The 16,012-nt window shown below is 42.7% G+C and overlaps 1 protein-coding gene across 4 annotated transcripts in view; it reads right to left on the reverse strand.

Moving 5' to 3' along the window:
* ARMC8 (armadillo repeat containing 8) overlaps positions 1-16,012 on the reverse strand; it is a 60,223-nt gene that overhangs the window by 27,824 nt on the left and 16,387 nt on the right. For all 4 annotated transcript variants that reach the window (XM_038146409.1, XM_038146408.1, XM_038146407.1 and 1 more), the window contains 3 exons: positions 6,311-6,453; positions 6,114-6,211; positions 909-1,001 (listed from right to left, as the gene is read on the reverse strand). In XM_038146409.1, the coding sequence (XP_038002337.1) occupies positions 909-1,001; positions 6,114-6,211; positions 6,311-6,453 (334 nt within the window). The remainder of the gene's footprint in view (positions 1-908; positions 1,002-6,113; positions 6,212-6,310; positions 6,454-16,012) is intronic.

The following is a 16,012-nucleotide window of genomic DNA, read 5'->3' on the forward strand; positions in this document are numbered from 1 at the left end:
ACTTAGCAGAAGACATGCAAAGGGATGAGTGTGCATAAATAACAGTCAAGGCAGAAGAACACAGATACTTAACAAAGGAACAAGTCAGAGTTCCAGAGGACTCACTGTAAGTGATAAGGTAGAAAGATATTTTTCAAGGTAAATACTTACAAATTCATAAACTTAGGAACTTTCTCATTTGTTAGTGCGTAATCTGTGATTCTTTGGTTTTAAACTGTTACTAAAAGGCAAAGATGCTGTAAAAAGCTCATTTCCTACCCTGAATTATTTTGATACAGTTATTGTATAACTCACTGGTACAGTAACTCCCAAAAAACTGCAACAATAAAAACCAGTGCTGTGGGGAAACTTGGAGTGGGGGGAAGGGAAAGACAAAACTATGCTTGGGGTGGGGTTTGCAGCTGGTTTTAAATCAGTTTGCTCATATCAACAGAACTGCATTACATAGCAGGAATGAACATGTATCTGGATGAACCTGTAATTGATAGAGCTCAGCTGAGAACAGCATTTCTTTTCCTCTCAACCAACAGCACCTCTTAGAGAACAGTCCCTGTGTTTAAAACAGGTGAAAGCACCTGCACAACCTCTGCAAAGAGATGCTCACACTATCCCCAGACTTTCAGAGGAAAACCAGAAGCATTCCAAGATTTATAGTGCTAAAAGTGGAGACATGCTTGCCCAGACTGTTGGCTTTGTTTAGCAGCCAAAGCCTATAAACCCCCCATATTTGCATATTTTCTTGTACTGCAGAGCAGCATATATCAACCCCAATAAATCTGTACCAAATGCAGAGCAGTACCAGTTCAGTCATTACTGGCCCAAAATTCCTGCCACAAAAGGCAGCACACACACAGTTCTTACAGGCCAGAAACACAAGTTGCATAGAGAACAGGAATTGTCTTTCTTACTTTGCAGCAGTGGGAGAAGATCTGACATATGTATTCTTGTGTGTATCGAGACCTACTGAGCAGTGCCATGAGGTGGGAGATAACTGTAGCATCCTGCAAACAAGGGGGAAAAGAAGAGTATTAAAACTGGATTTCAGCACAGCTTCTTTGCAGCTTGTTACTTAAAGGAGCACTCCTGATTCTGCACTCAGCGTTCTTCCTTCCACCAAAACTTTTATGGATACAGAGCAAGATCAATACAAGCAGTTCATTAAAAGCTGAAGGCACGAGTGACAGTTCTGAGCCAAATCCCCATGGGAAATGAATAAAAGGGCAGTGCAATTGGAATAAATAGGAATAACAGGAATAAAACTTCTGCAATTTGCCTCCAAAATATTTGAGACAAAACCAGTAAAAGAATGGGGGGGGGGGGGGGGGGGGGGGAACATTCCAAAATCAAACATGGCCACTGCCAGGGATTAGTCCAGGAGTTGCCTTAGTTGTCTTCCCACCAGTGTGGCTGACTCAGCTCTTCTCCCAGCTCTGAGTCCAAGGGAGCAGGGAGGGAACGCAGTGCCAACCTGGAGAGGGCACAGTCCCCTGGAACTGATTCATGGAAAGTCATCATGTCTTGCAGTCAAACACACACTATAGACACTGCCAGTGTCACTGGCAGAGACACTAGTGACAGAGAATCCCAAATAAATCAGCAAAAGAAAACCCTTATCCTCCAGTGGGAGGTTCCCTAAGCCAAGGCAGGGGGTTGGAACAAGATGATCTTTCAAGTCCCTTGCAACCCAAGCTTTCCCATGATTCTGTGGCAAGTTCTCTTCTGCAAACACATCCAGTTATTTATCTCTGTGGTGAGTTACAAAACCATAATGTTCAAAAGCTTTCAGTTACTTTTACCAGCACATTTTAGTGGCAGGAACCATGGTGATATTAAAAGAAACAATGGGTATTTTAGTTTGGAAAGGAGTATACTAAATTACTTCCATGAGATAAAGGGAGCTGAGCAAAGGGAAGGATTGAATGAGCCTTCCTTTCCAAAGCACATGTGCTATATTGGCCCAAAAAATCAAAGTCAGACTCTGTTTTACCTGCACAATGATGAATTACAACCCTCTGATTTAGAGAGAGGTGAACTGAAACTAGAGCAAAATCATCCTGCACCTCAGCTCCCATGACAGCACTGAAAGCAGCACCAGCCTGACTGTTCAGTGACTGTATCTTCACACAGACATCCTGGTTATGAGAAGTTTTACTTCTCAATTACCTGCGAAATTTCCCACCACACTTTTTAATATTGTCAAAATAAACATGTACCAGTCTCCCCTATTTGCAAAAAATATTTGAGATTATACAAAGCTTTGCAGTATTTATTTAATATTTTTTATTTATGTATATACACAATTATCATACTTATTTTAGGAAGCTTTGCTGCTGACAGTCCAGCCCTCTTATTCTCTACAGAAAACAATAGGACAAGAGAGCCAAGAAACACTGAGCACAAACTCAACTTGTTTCTACTGCTTGTTTCTCACCAGCTGGAAAGGATCAACATGCAACAGCCTCATTTGGCATCTCAGCATCCTACAGAGAGAAAGTTTTTTCTAAAGACTTTCTCCCAGGTACACCAGCCATATATCCATGGTCATTTTGTGCTTATGTGCATAGGAAGACCAAGGGACTACCTACTCCAAGCAACATTTTCAGGGTTTAGCAAACAGCAGCTCCATCTGATCTGCCTTTACACAGAGCCCAGAGCCAAACATCAGAACCCAAAGGCCAGCAAGGGACTGGATTGCTTGCAGTGCAATAGTGGCCATTCAATCCCAGAATGGTCAGGCTGGAAGAGCCTAGCAGTCAGCTGGTCCCACCTCCCTGTTGCAGCAGGGCCACCCCAGAGCACAGGACACAGCACTCCTGACCGGAATACCTACAGTGAGGGAGACCCCACAACCTCTCTGGGCTGCCTGTTCCCAACTTCCCTGGGTTAAAGCAACACCAACTGACAACACACACAGAATTCCTCTGTCTTTTAATGCATTTGAGCCATTAAAACAGATTCTTGTCCTTTTCTGCCAGTCCTCAGCAGCTGAAGGCATCAAGCCCCATCAGTGTTCAACACAACATCACAATCAGTGCACAATAATCCTGGAAAATAAAGAAGCCTGATCGTATGTTTGCACCTCAACAGATCTCTCTCCCTGAGCTCCATGCCATTCCTCATTTCCAAGTGCAGCATGGTCACAAAATGGGTCTCAGCACCAAAGCCTGCATGCTGCCTGTGCAGGAAGCCTCCATTAACAAGGATGCCTCTGGCACAGCAGGTCTGGATATAACTTGGTGTCACAGCTCAGCATCAGACCCTAAAAACCTGCCCTTTCTGAGAGCTCAGTGTTCATCCAGCTCGACGGATGGAGGGATGGATCTGCACATTTTCTCAGTACAAACCCTAAGTTTCTACAGGAAACTGCCCAAATGTTTCCACCTCTGAAGAACTGTTTTATCCATGGAACTGAACAGAATTAATTACACAAAACTGGCAGCAGTTTATCCTTCAGGCTTCTGTCCATAAGAAAAGGCTCAAGAGGAAAGGATAGTTCTGACACCCAGCACTTCTGCTGGGAGAAATATTCCATTTACTGTGGGTGATGTGCACCTGTTACAAACAGAAAGGGATGTTTTAAGCTGCACTCTTTAAAGCACTTGTATATCCTGGATTTTAACTGAGAGGTCCTCTGAAACCTCTAGAATGACTGCAACACTCTTGGAGATGTTAAACTAACTCCCAACACCTTGTCTTGGAAACAGTCCTGCCCAAGGTTTGAGAGAGAGCATCCTCTCTCTGCAGTCAAATCATGAAAAAATTCTGGGAAAGTTTCCATGTTAGACACAACTCAAGATCCAACTTTCCAGAAGTTTTTTCCAAAACTGCTGGTCTGGAATGCAAAGCCATTGACAAACTTGGTCTCCTACCTTTCAAAATGGGACCTGAAAATGGCAGAACTTGAGAGACCTTCAAGTGCTGCAGCTGCACAGAGATGGTGACAGTCTCCCCGGAGCTGCTGGGACCAGAAACAAAGAGGGAGCAGGGTGGCTAAATGGGAATTTTGAATTCTTCCTCTTGTTCTCAGTGTTGGAATGTCTACCATGAAGTGTTCATTAGGCCCATAATTACTCCTTTAATTGCAAAGCCAATGTCTCAACTGCTGCCTTGTGAAACACAGCTTGCAGCAGTGTGGGCTGGGGCTGTACCTTCCAAGAGATAAGAAAAGCATCTTATCAAAGGATCTGTATTCAGCTCTTTTCAAAGCATGGCTTTGGGTATTCCCACAAGAGAAGGAAAAAAAAAGGATTTTCAGAAATAGGACTTCAAGCATAATCATAAAATACTTAACTTGGAGGTATCTAACTAGAATGGGAAATAGAAAAATGGGTTTTACAAGTGAACTAAGGAGCAAGGACCCCTCACTAAATGATCATTTCCTGTAGTTATGGTTAATTCCAGGACACCCCATTTGCCTGAAGAAGGGCTGGGGGAGCAGTTGATATCATTGCTGTGCAGCTGAGAAAGCAAAGTATGAAACACCAAATCCAGTCCTCAGGCATATTGCTCCCATGGTAGTGGTTACTTCTGTGCTAATGCTGGTTCCTTCCCATTTCTGTCCATTTCTCTACCCCTTCCTCTCCCTTCAAGCCATCAAACCCCTCCTCCAAATAGGGAGCAATTAAAAGTCCCTATGGAGCACTGATCCCCAGGAAGAGATCTGGATTGTTAATGGAGACAGTCATCTTACACCCCTCTCTGGATGCTGAGAGCAGGAAGCAGATGCCTCTGCACTTATCAACTCTTAGAGGCTGATTTGGGGGAATGTGGGAGCATGGAGTGAAGCCAAAGACAGACACAAAGAGGAAGCCCTTGGATCACTCTGGAGAGGTGCCTTTGGTGCTCACACATACAATATGCATTGAGGTTTTCCATGCTGAACAATCACCAAACACCCGGAAAAAAGGCAGTGAACAGTGGAGGACAAAGCTGGCTGATTGTCTATACACACTAAATGCAAGCTGACTTTCTGAGATGGACTAGCTGGCAGATGAAATGCAGAAGAGGTGTATGGTAAGATTGAGTCCATAGAAAACAACCAGTTTGCCTACCTGTGTCTGGAATTAAAATGTAAAAATCATTGGAAAAATGAATAGAGAACAAAACAGACACTGCAGCAGTGCATACTGACGAGACAAAAAATCATGAAGAAAATCTGTTGACTATTAACAGCCAAACTGTAGAGACAGTAAGACATGAGAGGCCAGCTGGGCCCTTCTCTGCAAGCATCAAGACTTCCTCAGCAAGCAACAGCTCCCTATGAGTGGGACCAGAGTGGTTCTCATTGTGGGTCCCCAGTTACCCTCAGAAGCTGGAGCTGCTCTGTGACCTCCCCCAGACTCAGGAAATGCTCCCATTTTCCAAGCAGAAAGAGATTGCTGGTCCATTACAGCTTTCATTCCACGCCTCACCTTACACCAGGACAAGGAAAGCTGCTGAACTCTCTTTGCCCCTCCTTCCCAATAAGAGGCAATGCCTGGGTTTGGGCAAACCCCAGAGACAGCAGTACCCTCAGAGAGGGCTCTGCCCAGTCACCTAAGCAGGGCCAGCACCAAGAGCCCGGCTGGCACATGGTCCAGGACAAACTCAGGACTACAGCAAGTGGGGAGGCACATTTTCTATCCTCCTGTCACTTAAATGTAAATCACACATATACCAACTAAGAGCAGAGACATTTTAGAGGTGAAGCTCTTCCACTGGAAGTACAAAAACTGAGCAAGCCCTCTCCCAGCTGGAGAGGGAGGACAGTGCTGGATAAAACTAACTTTCAGAAAATAACTGTTGCCAGTATAGCTTTGATAATGGTACTTCTCTGTTGCCACTATAGCTCTGATAATAGTACCTCTAAATACCATTTAGAGACAGTTTTCCCTCCTAAAGATTGCACACAAGTCTGAACATGTAGGTATTCTCTTCATCAGTGGGCTACCCTGGTGACCAGCTGATATCAAACCAGCCATAAATGTCAGAGACACCAAATGCCTTAAAGGCAGGTGAGAAATGCTAATGCTGTTGCTCAAACAAGGCCTTATTACTACTCCAGACAACAAGATTTTTCACTCCCACCCTCTCTACAGCCTTTAAAAAGACATAATAATCTGCTTACAACTTACTGTGTACAGCAGATCCTCTGGAGTTACAGGGCTGATGAAAATGGTACGGAGACATCGCAGGCAAGCTTCAATAAACTTCAGATCTGGTGAGAGCAATCCTATAAATATGGGCACATCAACCATTCAGTCTCATGATCCTTGTTTATTTCAGTACTTTAGGAACATTTACTGACACAGATCCATTAAGGGAAGAGTACCTTGCAATAAGGCTGGGATAATATGGCAGTCTAGGAGGGATTTGACATTGTTCTCTGTCCCCATGGCAAGGCTGCCCAGGACCACCGCACATTCTGTTCTCAGCTCCGTGCTTGAGCTCTCTTGCTGGAGTAAATACAGCAACCTGCAAACACAAGTATTTTTAGAGGAAAATTCATATGGAAGAGAAAATTTCAGTCTGAAAGAAAATAATCTGAATCCTGCTATGTAAAGAGGATGAAAACCTTAATAGAAAGATGAAGACTGAGCAAAAGAGCAGAGTTAACACTCCATTCACAACCTTTTCACACTGTGTGTTCCTACACAACTTTTACTTGATGTAGAGAAAAACCCCACTGCTCTTTCTTAAAAAGGTACTGTCACAGTACTGACATCCAGGACGGGCCTTTCAGGACAACAGGGAGATCCCAAATTTCAGTTAAAGGAAATGAGTTTGCAGTTTGAGGCTGATAGGAAAGAGAACCTTAACACCTGATTACCATTGTGGAGATGGTTATCTTTGGCAGTGATTTCTTCTGGGTCACAACTGCAAAGTAACTCCATCATCAAGCACAAGCAAGGGGTGGGCTGAGGGTAATCTGAGTTTGGAACACTGAGAAATGATCCCATAAAGAAAGCCCAAGAAAGTTGTATGTGGAGAAAGGCAGCTGTACTGGAGCTAAACAGGATCACTTCAAGCCTAAAGCACATCTTGCCAACGGTGTCATTTGGGTCCCAATTAATTTGGATTCGTTCTACAGTATCAAGAAGCAAAATACATAACCAGTGGTATGCAAAATCACCACTAAGGAAAAATAGCACTCCCTCAATCCTGTGGAATCAGATAACTTTGCACTACTATTACTTCTTTACAGACAGATGATTTTTTTTTCTCTGCTGTCTAGATTAGGTAATGACAGGAAACAAAAGCTTCTGTGGTCATGTACAAATGTACTGAGAGATCCTGGTTAAAATTCATCCTGGACGAGAAGAAATTATTGAGCTCCTATGTGGAAAGCACAATCTCATCTACTGGTCTAACTCTGGCTGACTCCTCTGCTGTATGTGTTGGTAAATATTGATCTAATTACTAATTAAAACATGTCAGTAGCAATAACCTTTTTAAAAATAGCTTTCAATAACCTAGAGGCCAATTTAGAAATTCAGAAATGCAAGAGTATTTCCTTCCATTTTCACTAGAAAGTCCTGAAGATCTGCTGTGTCTTCCCTGCACAGACCACACCAATGGCCTCCTCTCATCATCAAGGCCTTGAACAAATAACCTGCTGCTTCTATGCAGAAATGTTCAGTCCCAGAATCACAGAATCATTAAAGTTGGAAAGTCCTCTCAGATCATCAAGTCCAACCATTAACCCAGCACTGCCAAGGCCACCACTGCCCCATGTCCCCAGATGCCACATCCACACAACTTTTAAATCCCTGCAGGGATGGGGACTCCACCACCAATGCCCCAGGCATCTGTGCTAGGGCTGGGCAAGCCTTTCCAGGAGGAATTTTCCCAATATCCAACCAGAACCTTCCTGGCACAGCTTGAGACTGTTCCCTCTCCTCCTGTCCCTGTTCCCTGGAGCAGAGCCTGACCTCCCCCCAGCTGTCCCCTCCTGTCAGGGAGTTGTGCAGAGCCAGAAGGTTCCCCCTGAGCCTCCTTCTCTCCAGGCTGAGCCCCCCCAGCTGTCCCTGTTGCTGCAGCCCCTTCCTCAGCTCCGTTCCCTTCCCTGGACATGCTCCAACCCCTCAGTACCATGTCATAAAAAGACTTCTTTTTCCCAAAAGGATTTTTAAAAAATTCAAAAGCTCATGAAATTCTGAAGACTTTTCTCTTCCAAGGAAAGTAATTGCTATTTTCTTTCCCATTAACACCCCACACGTGGAACAAATGTTACAGTTCTGCTTCTCTTAAAGAGCAAAAATTAAACACATTGACTACAACCTCAAGTATAACATGCTTAAAATAGAAAGCCTTACCTAAACTTTATAATTAGTGAAGATCAAAATTTAAGTTCCCTTTTTACATAAAATAAGTTTCTGAAATACTAATAATATCCTTTTCTACATCTTTAAAATAGATCTGAGGTTCACATCAGGTGTTCCACAGAGCTAGACATGCATATTGTAATATTTTCTATTTCTGTCTTTACAAGACGGAACTGACACCAAGTAACATTGAAAATTAGGCACTTCCATGACAAACTATAAAATTACAAAAAGTTTAAAGTGAGGAGAATCCATATAGTCACTAAAGATAAAACTTAATTAATAAAGTACTGTCAAGCAGTAATGACAAAGATCCACATCCTTCTATTGTCCATGGGAACATCCTGGACTGGTTTGTTGCTCCCAACCTCTAGCCTATACAAATTCAGCCAAGATGTAATGAATTCCTCCTTCACATTAATATCATCAGGATAAAAAAGAAGGAAAATGGCATTTATATGCAGGGGACAGAAGGGAAGATTATAATTTGGATTTTGGAAACCTGAAAATATGATTGAGGTACTTGTTCATAGTTCACATGTTCTAAGAACACAATGTCCCTCCACAATCTGGATCCCTGATCTGCAGCCTTATCCCTTATCAGCCAGCCTCTGGATTCCAAAGCAGCAGAAATACTGGAACAAGGCTGTGCTAGAATCACCACAACACACTTTTGTGTGCTTCAGGGGAAAACAAAAGCACAGATACACAGAAAAGGTTGTCTAAACAGCAAAAAGGTGCTAATGTTCAAAGGTACTAATGTTCTTGTTGACACTCTTCAGCCTGTGGTCCTGCAGTAAAGCTCATTACAACAAACAAGAAATTAAATGAACCTGATGGAAAGATCTTATAACATCTTCACAAGCATTTTCCACGGTTTAAAATGCAGTATTTGGATTTTTTTCAAATTTCTATAAGGCTTCTTCAGATATTTTCCACTTACATTTATATAAAATACAACTTCTGCCCTTCTAAGGGCAATTAAGTGATTAAGATTTGTTTTTCTCAGATGTCAGGAATGATATCCAGGAAATCATATCCAAATGAGGAAGGACAGCAAATCCATCCAGAGAGACACTTCGATGGACTCCATGAACAATCATGCCAAGAAACAGAAATGAGGTCAGCTGGAGGCATGATGCACACCTGGGAAAACCATGGATTATTTTAAAGTAGAAAAGTTCCACAGGAAGCAGCTGCTCAACAAGAGAACTACAGTGGCTTAGCAAGGAAGAGACTCAGCTCAGCTTTCTCTTTCCTTTCACGATGACCGAGTTCGGTGTGATGCACCAGAGTTCCTCACCATAAAAAACGTGTGCATGATTTAAACCTCCCAATCCAGTCTGAGCACCAACCTCACAGTTAAAAAGAACAGAAATGCCCCTTTTCACATTCCAGCCCATTCACAAGCTGTCACAAAAATTTCTCAAGCTCCTAAAACACCTGGCAAGGAGATGAAACTCAGCACTTCCTCAAACCCCAGAGGCAGGCACGTGGAGGAAGAGCCCAGGATAAGAGTGAGTGCTGTGAAGCTTAAGACATTTTTCATCAAAGGATGTTAATAAATGAGAGCTGTAATGGAGTCATGCTTAGCTGAACATTTATCACCAGCCCCTTGCAAAGGGGATGAATACACTATTTGTGGAATTATCTTATTGTATCTTAATTCTTCCTTGGAAGATGTTTCCATTCCAGTCCATTGCAAGAAGGCCCAAAAGCTCTTCCCTGGAAAACCCCTGTGATGATCATACAGATGAAAGCACTGCTGAAGTGAGTTAGCCCTGCTGGCTGACAGAACACGGAATAAAAAGTCACTGCATGCACAGAGGTGACCTCTGAGCATGCTGGAAGTCCCAGTGAGAGTCAGCTCCAAACAGTGAATGGAATTAATGTATTGAGAATAGCTCAAACAAGGCAGGAACACAAATTTTTTTCTAATCTGTTCTTTTCAGTGCTAAAAAGCACTACTTTTCAGACATAACAAGAAGCAATCACTTTCCCCAGAACTTCCCAAAGACAGAACCAAGTATAATTTTAAAAGCCTTCAGAATAATTTCTGTACAATAATATCTGAAGTGACAAATTAAATAGCTGTAGATTCTTACACAAGAAGACTCAAAAATGAGTGATCTTTATGACTGCTAGTCACAGAAATTTATCCTGGAGTGAGATACCAGTTTCCCTTCTGGAAGCAATGGTAATTCCAAATCTCCAGAGGCTGGATCCAAGGGACCTGGGCTAAATCTACTCCCTAAAAAGCCCTACAAAGCAAAGATAACTCTTTCTGAAATATTTCACACAGTGCACAGTTTTTTAAGAAAGCCAAGCTGAGCAGTACGCAGTGTGTAAGTAGGGAAGCTGGCTGCACAGAAAGCTTTTCCCTTGGGAATAAAACAAGGAGTCTCAGCTTGCAGCTCTAGTAATTTATCCTAATGCTTAGACATCCTCACTAACATTAATATTCCATGAGCTGTTCCATATATATCACAAAACCTGCATCCAGTCAGATCCTTCATGTAACTAAATTGGAGAGTTCCAATATCTACTGAGCTGCAAGAGGTCTGGATTTGAAACTCCACATTTTGCATTACTCCAATCAAGTTTTCCCTCCCCTTCCTCTTTAATGATGTTTCATTTGGAAACAGCCCTGGCTCCTCCCCTGGAGCCCTGTTTACAGCAGGAATATTCCCCCAGCACTCCATGTTCCTGTCCTGGTTCCCAGCCTGGTGCTCCCAGCTCCCTCGAGCTGTTCACACATCCCCCTCCAAGTGACTTGAAGGCCACTGAGGTGGCTGCAGCACAGTCTCTCCTCTTGGTTACTAGATCAAAACCCTCCATCCCAGTGCATCACCACTGTCAGATCTCCAGTCTGAGCTGAATTTATTCCAGTGTTTCCCCCTAAGACCATTCCATGACCCATTCAGAAAAACATAAATGCATCCTTTCTTTGCAGCCATTTATACCAGAATAGGAACACAGAGCCCCTGGAACCAAACAGAGACAAATTTACACCAACAGCACTCACTTTTTAACTTCCAGTGAATTACACTGGTTCAGTTTAAGACTATTTTTGAGATTATAAAAGCCTTTTGTTCCACAAAAAGTGTGTTAATAGGCATCACACAAAGCAACATCTTCACCTAGTCCTGCTTCAACCACCTTATCACTTTGCTCAAGACTGATGTCTCACTGCTATGTTCACCACTGGACTGTTCATTCCACTGACTTTGATAAAACACCTTCAAACTTTATTCTAAATCTTCCAGAAATTCCTGTCTGATTTGGAATATCAGCCAGCTTATGCTCACCATCTGAACAACTACTGTTCCTTAAGACAAACCAGTTCTAAAAGGTTTTTGTCTGAGGATATCAAGTGACCTTATACCAAAAATCAAGCTGTTTTTACTTCCCATTCACTTGCAGTTTGAAATTCTCAATTGTATACAAAAAGATTACACTACAGTCTCACTGAGCTTGATATCACCAGCATCAGCACATGAAAGAGGGCATTAAGAACACATTTTTGAATAATTTTGTAGAGATTTGACTCTTCCAGCTCCTTAAGAAGTAACAGAAGGTATAATAAGCTACCTTCTACATGATATTTTTAAACTTGAAACTTAAAATTCTAATAAAAATACACAATAGAAAAGGTGGCATTAGAAGTACATCTTGTATTAACAACCTTCTTTTTGCTATCAGAACAGGCACTTATGGGGTTGTATAGCTTCTAGACAACAGCTCTCACACAATCCTGCTGACTGCAAATGTTTGCCTTGACTCACCTGTACTCCACAGCTGTGTTAGAAGAATACCTTGTTCCAGTTATACACATCATCCTTATGGAGAGAGTTATTCCTCATTAAGAGATGTCTAATTATGCAATCAGGTCCTGACTCCTCACTTGATTTGAAGAAAAGCAAAGGACAACCACAGGAGAGCCTCTGCTCCCCACCTCTCTCACCACCCTAGAGCAAAGCAAGCCTTGGAAAACCAGCAAGGCAGGTGAAGCTCCTTCCCCTAAGACAGCAAACCACAGCACCTCGCACAGATCCCTGCCCTGAGGGGTGCGTGACAGAAAATCCCAACGCAAACTGCACAGAGAACAGAACAAGGCATCAGGAAACAATTGTGTCCTGACCTCTTAAGGACATCCAAGAAGTTTGGACTAAACACTCCCTAATGTGCATGACAGACCTCACAGTACTGAGTCCAAGTGCATGGAGTTCCTGGAAGCAAGCTGGGAACAGGCCAGGGACAAGGAAGGTCCCAGAAGATGTGCAGACCTGATAGCAGCACATTTACTAACAGCCCCAGCAGAGGCCAGCCCGCAGCTCCTGCAGGCACCGGGGCAATCAGGTGGGCACAGAGGAGCACTGCAGGCATGAGGAGCTCTGACAGATCCTCAGGCCTTGCTCTGAGGCAAGATCAAACATGGAACCATTTGAAGTGGCTGTCCTGGTCAATTTTCCAGCTCCCACTGATGGAGATCCATGGCACTGCCACCCCAGCAGCCCCTCAGCATTTCAAGGCACATTTCTCCACTGCTGTAGGGCAAGTCCTGCTCTCCCCATTATCTGCTCATCTGTCTCATTTTTAACTCCACAGAACAAGACCTGCTTTCTGTGAGAGTTGGTTTGGTGTGACTACTGAGCTGAGGCAGGTCTCAGTGCAGTCAAACACAAGACAAGAAGTGCAGGCAGGACGTGGTCAGAAGCACCCAGGGTGGTTCTGTGAGAGGAGCTCTGTTACACCAACCTGGCATTTCCCCTGCACTGCCAGGAGCACAGCCACCTAAAGCATTTCCTTTCTCACCTTTTTTACCAGGTTACACAGCTACCAAAGCAGCAATCTTTTGTTCTTTTGGCAAACTCTAAAAGAATACTGCCTGAAGGAATTTGATTATGTTTAACAATAAATCAAAACATAAAATTTTATGTTGGTGTGCTTACAGCCCTAGAAACAATTTAAAATCCTAAATTCTTACTAGTTTTCACTTCCATAGGCAACCTAACAGTCTGCTGTGCAGAACTCAAAATTCAAGTGATGGAATGGAAGAGAGTCCTTCAGCCGTTCTACATGGCCTTTAAAATGTACTCCAAAGAAATTTTTAAGATCTAAAAACCCAACAGTTAAACAGAATCACTAATAAATGCCAGGGAAGGGTTAAAATTAGCTACACAAAAGCTAATTTGAGGTGCACCTACCTAGAGAAAGCTTTGGGAAGAAGTGCACTACCACCTTACAATGCCAAATAACTGACTTTATGTGATAGGGGAACAATCAGCTGGAAGTCAGAAAATCATTTTCAGAAAGTGACAAGAATGATTTAGTGATTGTGTTAAAGGCCCTGGGTGGTTGGGACTAAGATTTTATTTAAAAACTGTATTAATTTTGGAGCAAAGGAATGAAGCTCTCCATGAAGTGGATTAGACTTTAAATGCTGAACTCTCAGCAATAATTAGATCAGCAATAACTTCATTGAGGTAAGGCTTTTTGTCAAAATCACACAGGAGAGAGCTCCAACAGGTAACTACAACAAACAGGAAGACAGAGTTTTGCTCTGCTCACTGGAATTTAACATTGCCTTCCCTGTGCTCTGCCATCCCCACATGAAAGAAGGAAGGAAATGACCCCAGGACTGAAAGGCCCTGCTGCTGCTTCCAATGGCAAACCAGCAAAGCTGCATCTCTCTGGGCACCAAGAGCTGCTCCACAGACTTGGAACACTGACTGATATCAGGAACTTCCTCCAGCTCATTTCACTGAAGGGTTTTCTTTTCCAATCCCACCTCTGTGAGCCATTTACAGTTCAGAGGACTGGGAGCCAGCAGCACTATAGACTGTACTAGATGAACAGCACTTAGTTGGTTCAGAAGGCCCATTAAGATTATTTTAAAAACAACAATTTACATTTGAACTGATGATTCCATCATTTCCCGGAGATTTAGGCTGTAAGAAGAACTGACAGAAAGCATGAAATATTGAACTTGGACTCCAAAGAGGTGTCTGATGTGGTGATAGACAAGCTGCAGGATTTGTTCTTATAAAACTGCTGAGTAAAGGAGCACACCAGCAATTACTGTGGATTTCTTGGTCTCTGCTAGCACTAATGTGGGGTAGAAGGAAAAAAAAAAGCTGAAGGACAGTACAAGTAGGAAACTATTTTTGCCAATGCTGTCGGGTCTTAGCTTTAAGTTGGTCTGCCACTTAAAGAACTTGGCCTTAAAATAACTTTTCCCCTCTAAACTTTAAAAATTCTATTTTCTAGGACTACTACTAAAAAGCAAGAATTTCAAAAAGTAACATTTCTGCAGCTTTGACAGGGGCCCAATGCCAGCATTCCATGAGAATGGAAATTCTATGATTCTAGGAAGAGATACAGAAAATCACTTCTTGGGAAACAAAATCCACACACAAGCTGGCTATTTCCATTCTGAACATCCAGGGCCAAGTCTGTGCACACATTAGTACAGTTTTAACACCTCCTAGTTTTAAATTCCAGACATGGCAACTCTGCAAGCTTTCTTTAATCAACTTTGTTTTCCCTAGCACCCTCTTCAGAACAAGCAGTCCAAAGATGACCACAGGTCAGACTGAACTTTAAAAAATTCATTTAAGGTATTGATACATGTCCCTTTCCAAAGATGACACCACTGAAGAGGCAGCTCACAGACTCAGGAGGCCGCTGGCCCAGAAATGACAGGGATCCACCATTCTTCCACAGCAATTGCTTCCTTTGTAGGAAGATCTTCAAAGGACTTTGCATTTCTTTGCAGTATTTTAAAATAATAGGGTTATTTCATATATTCCAGTAGTATTTGGCCTGATTTCAAACAAGAGATATTTCTAGACTTGTTTCTAAACCCCATATGAGTCTGCTCTAATATTTGAAGATACTGTTTTATTTTCCACTGAGTGACAGGGGTTCCTTGGGTCTAAAGAGTATTTTCTGAAAGCTTGATAGAGGAATACTAGGGGAAGGAGAGAGAAGCAAGAAATGAGTAAAAAACAAGCTGAACCACAGGACAAAGCTGCAGCAGAATTCTAAGCATTCCCATTAGAGAAGAGAATCAACTTCCCGTGGGAGCCTGCAACTGAACTCTGTGAAAAGAAAAATGTTTCTAAAGACTTAAACCAAAGAATGCCATGTTGGTCGTTCCTCTCCTCACTGAGGGAAAGGCTTGGCTTTGCAGACTGGAATTCCCCAGGGCCCTGAACTCCAGTTCACTGATTAGAAGGCACATCAAAAGAGCCAAAGGATTCCCACCTCCTTGACAGAGAACAACCAGAGGAGTTCTCTAAACCAGAGTCTATAATCTAGAGAAGTCTGGCTGCAACACCTTGAGGAAATTGTAAAACCTTCAGAAAGGCACTTGTGGGTAGATGATGTCAGGTTATAGCCAGGGAGGATCACCTTTGGTCACAATAACTCAATGTATTTCAGCTAGTCCTCCAGTCTGAAGAGCCTTCTCTGAATCCCTCTGAAGAAACATCTGGTCATTTGAGGATAACTTGTCCTGAAGAGAGGACAAGTGTGATAGTTCACTTTTTAACATTTCCCAGGGCCAGTCATTTCTCTGCAGTTGTAGATTAACTGTATAATTTACCTGGACAGCCAAAAGGCATTAACAACAATGAACAAAAAAGCACTTTTGAATTTTCCTTACTGGGCACAAAACAAGCAGCAGCAAAAAGCAGAATAACTGA

This window comes from Motacilla alba, chromosome 9 (assembly GCF_015832195.1).
Source record: "Motacilla alba alba isolate MOTALB_02 chromosome 9, Motacilla_alba_V1.0_pri, whole genome shotgun sequence".
NCBI classification, from domain to species: domain Eukaryota; kingdom Metazoa; phylum Chordata; class Aves; order Passeriformes; family Motacillidae; genus Motacilla; species Motacilla alba.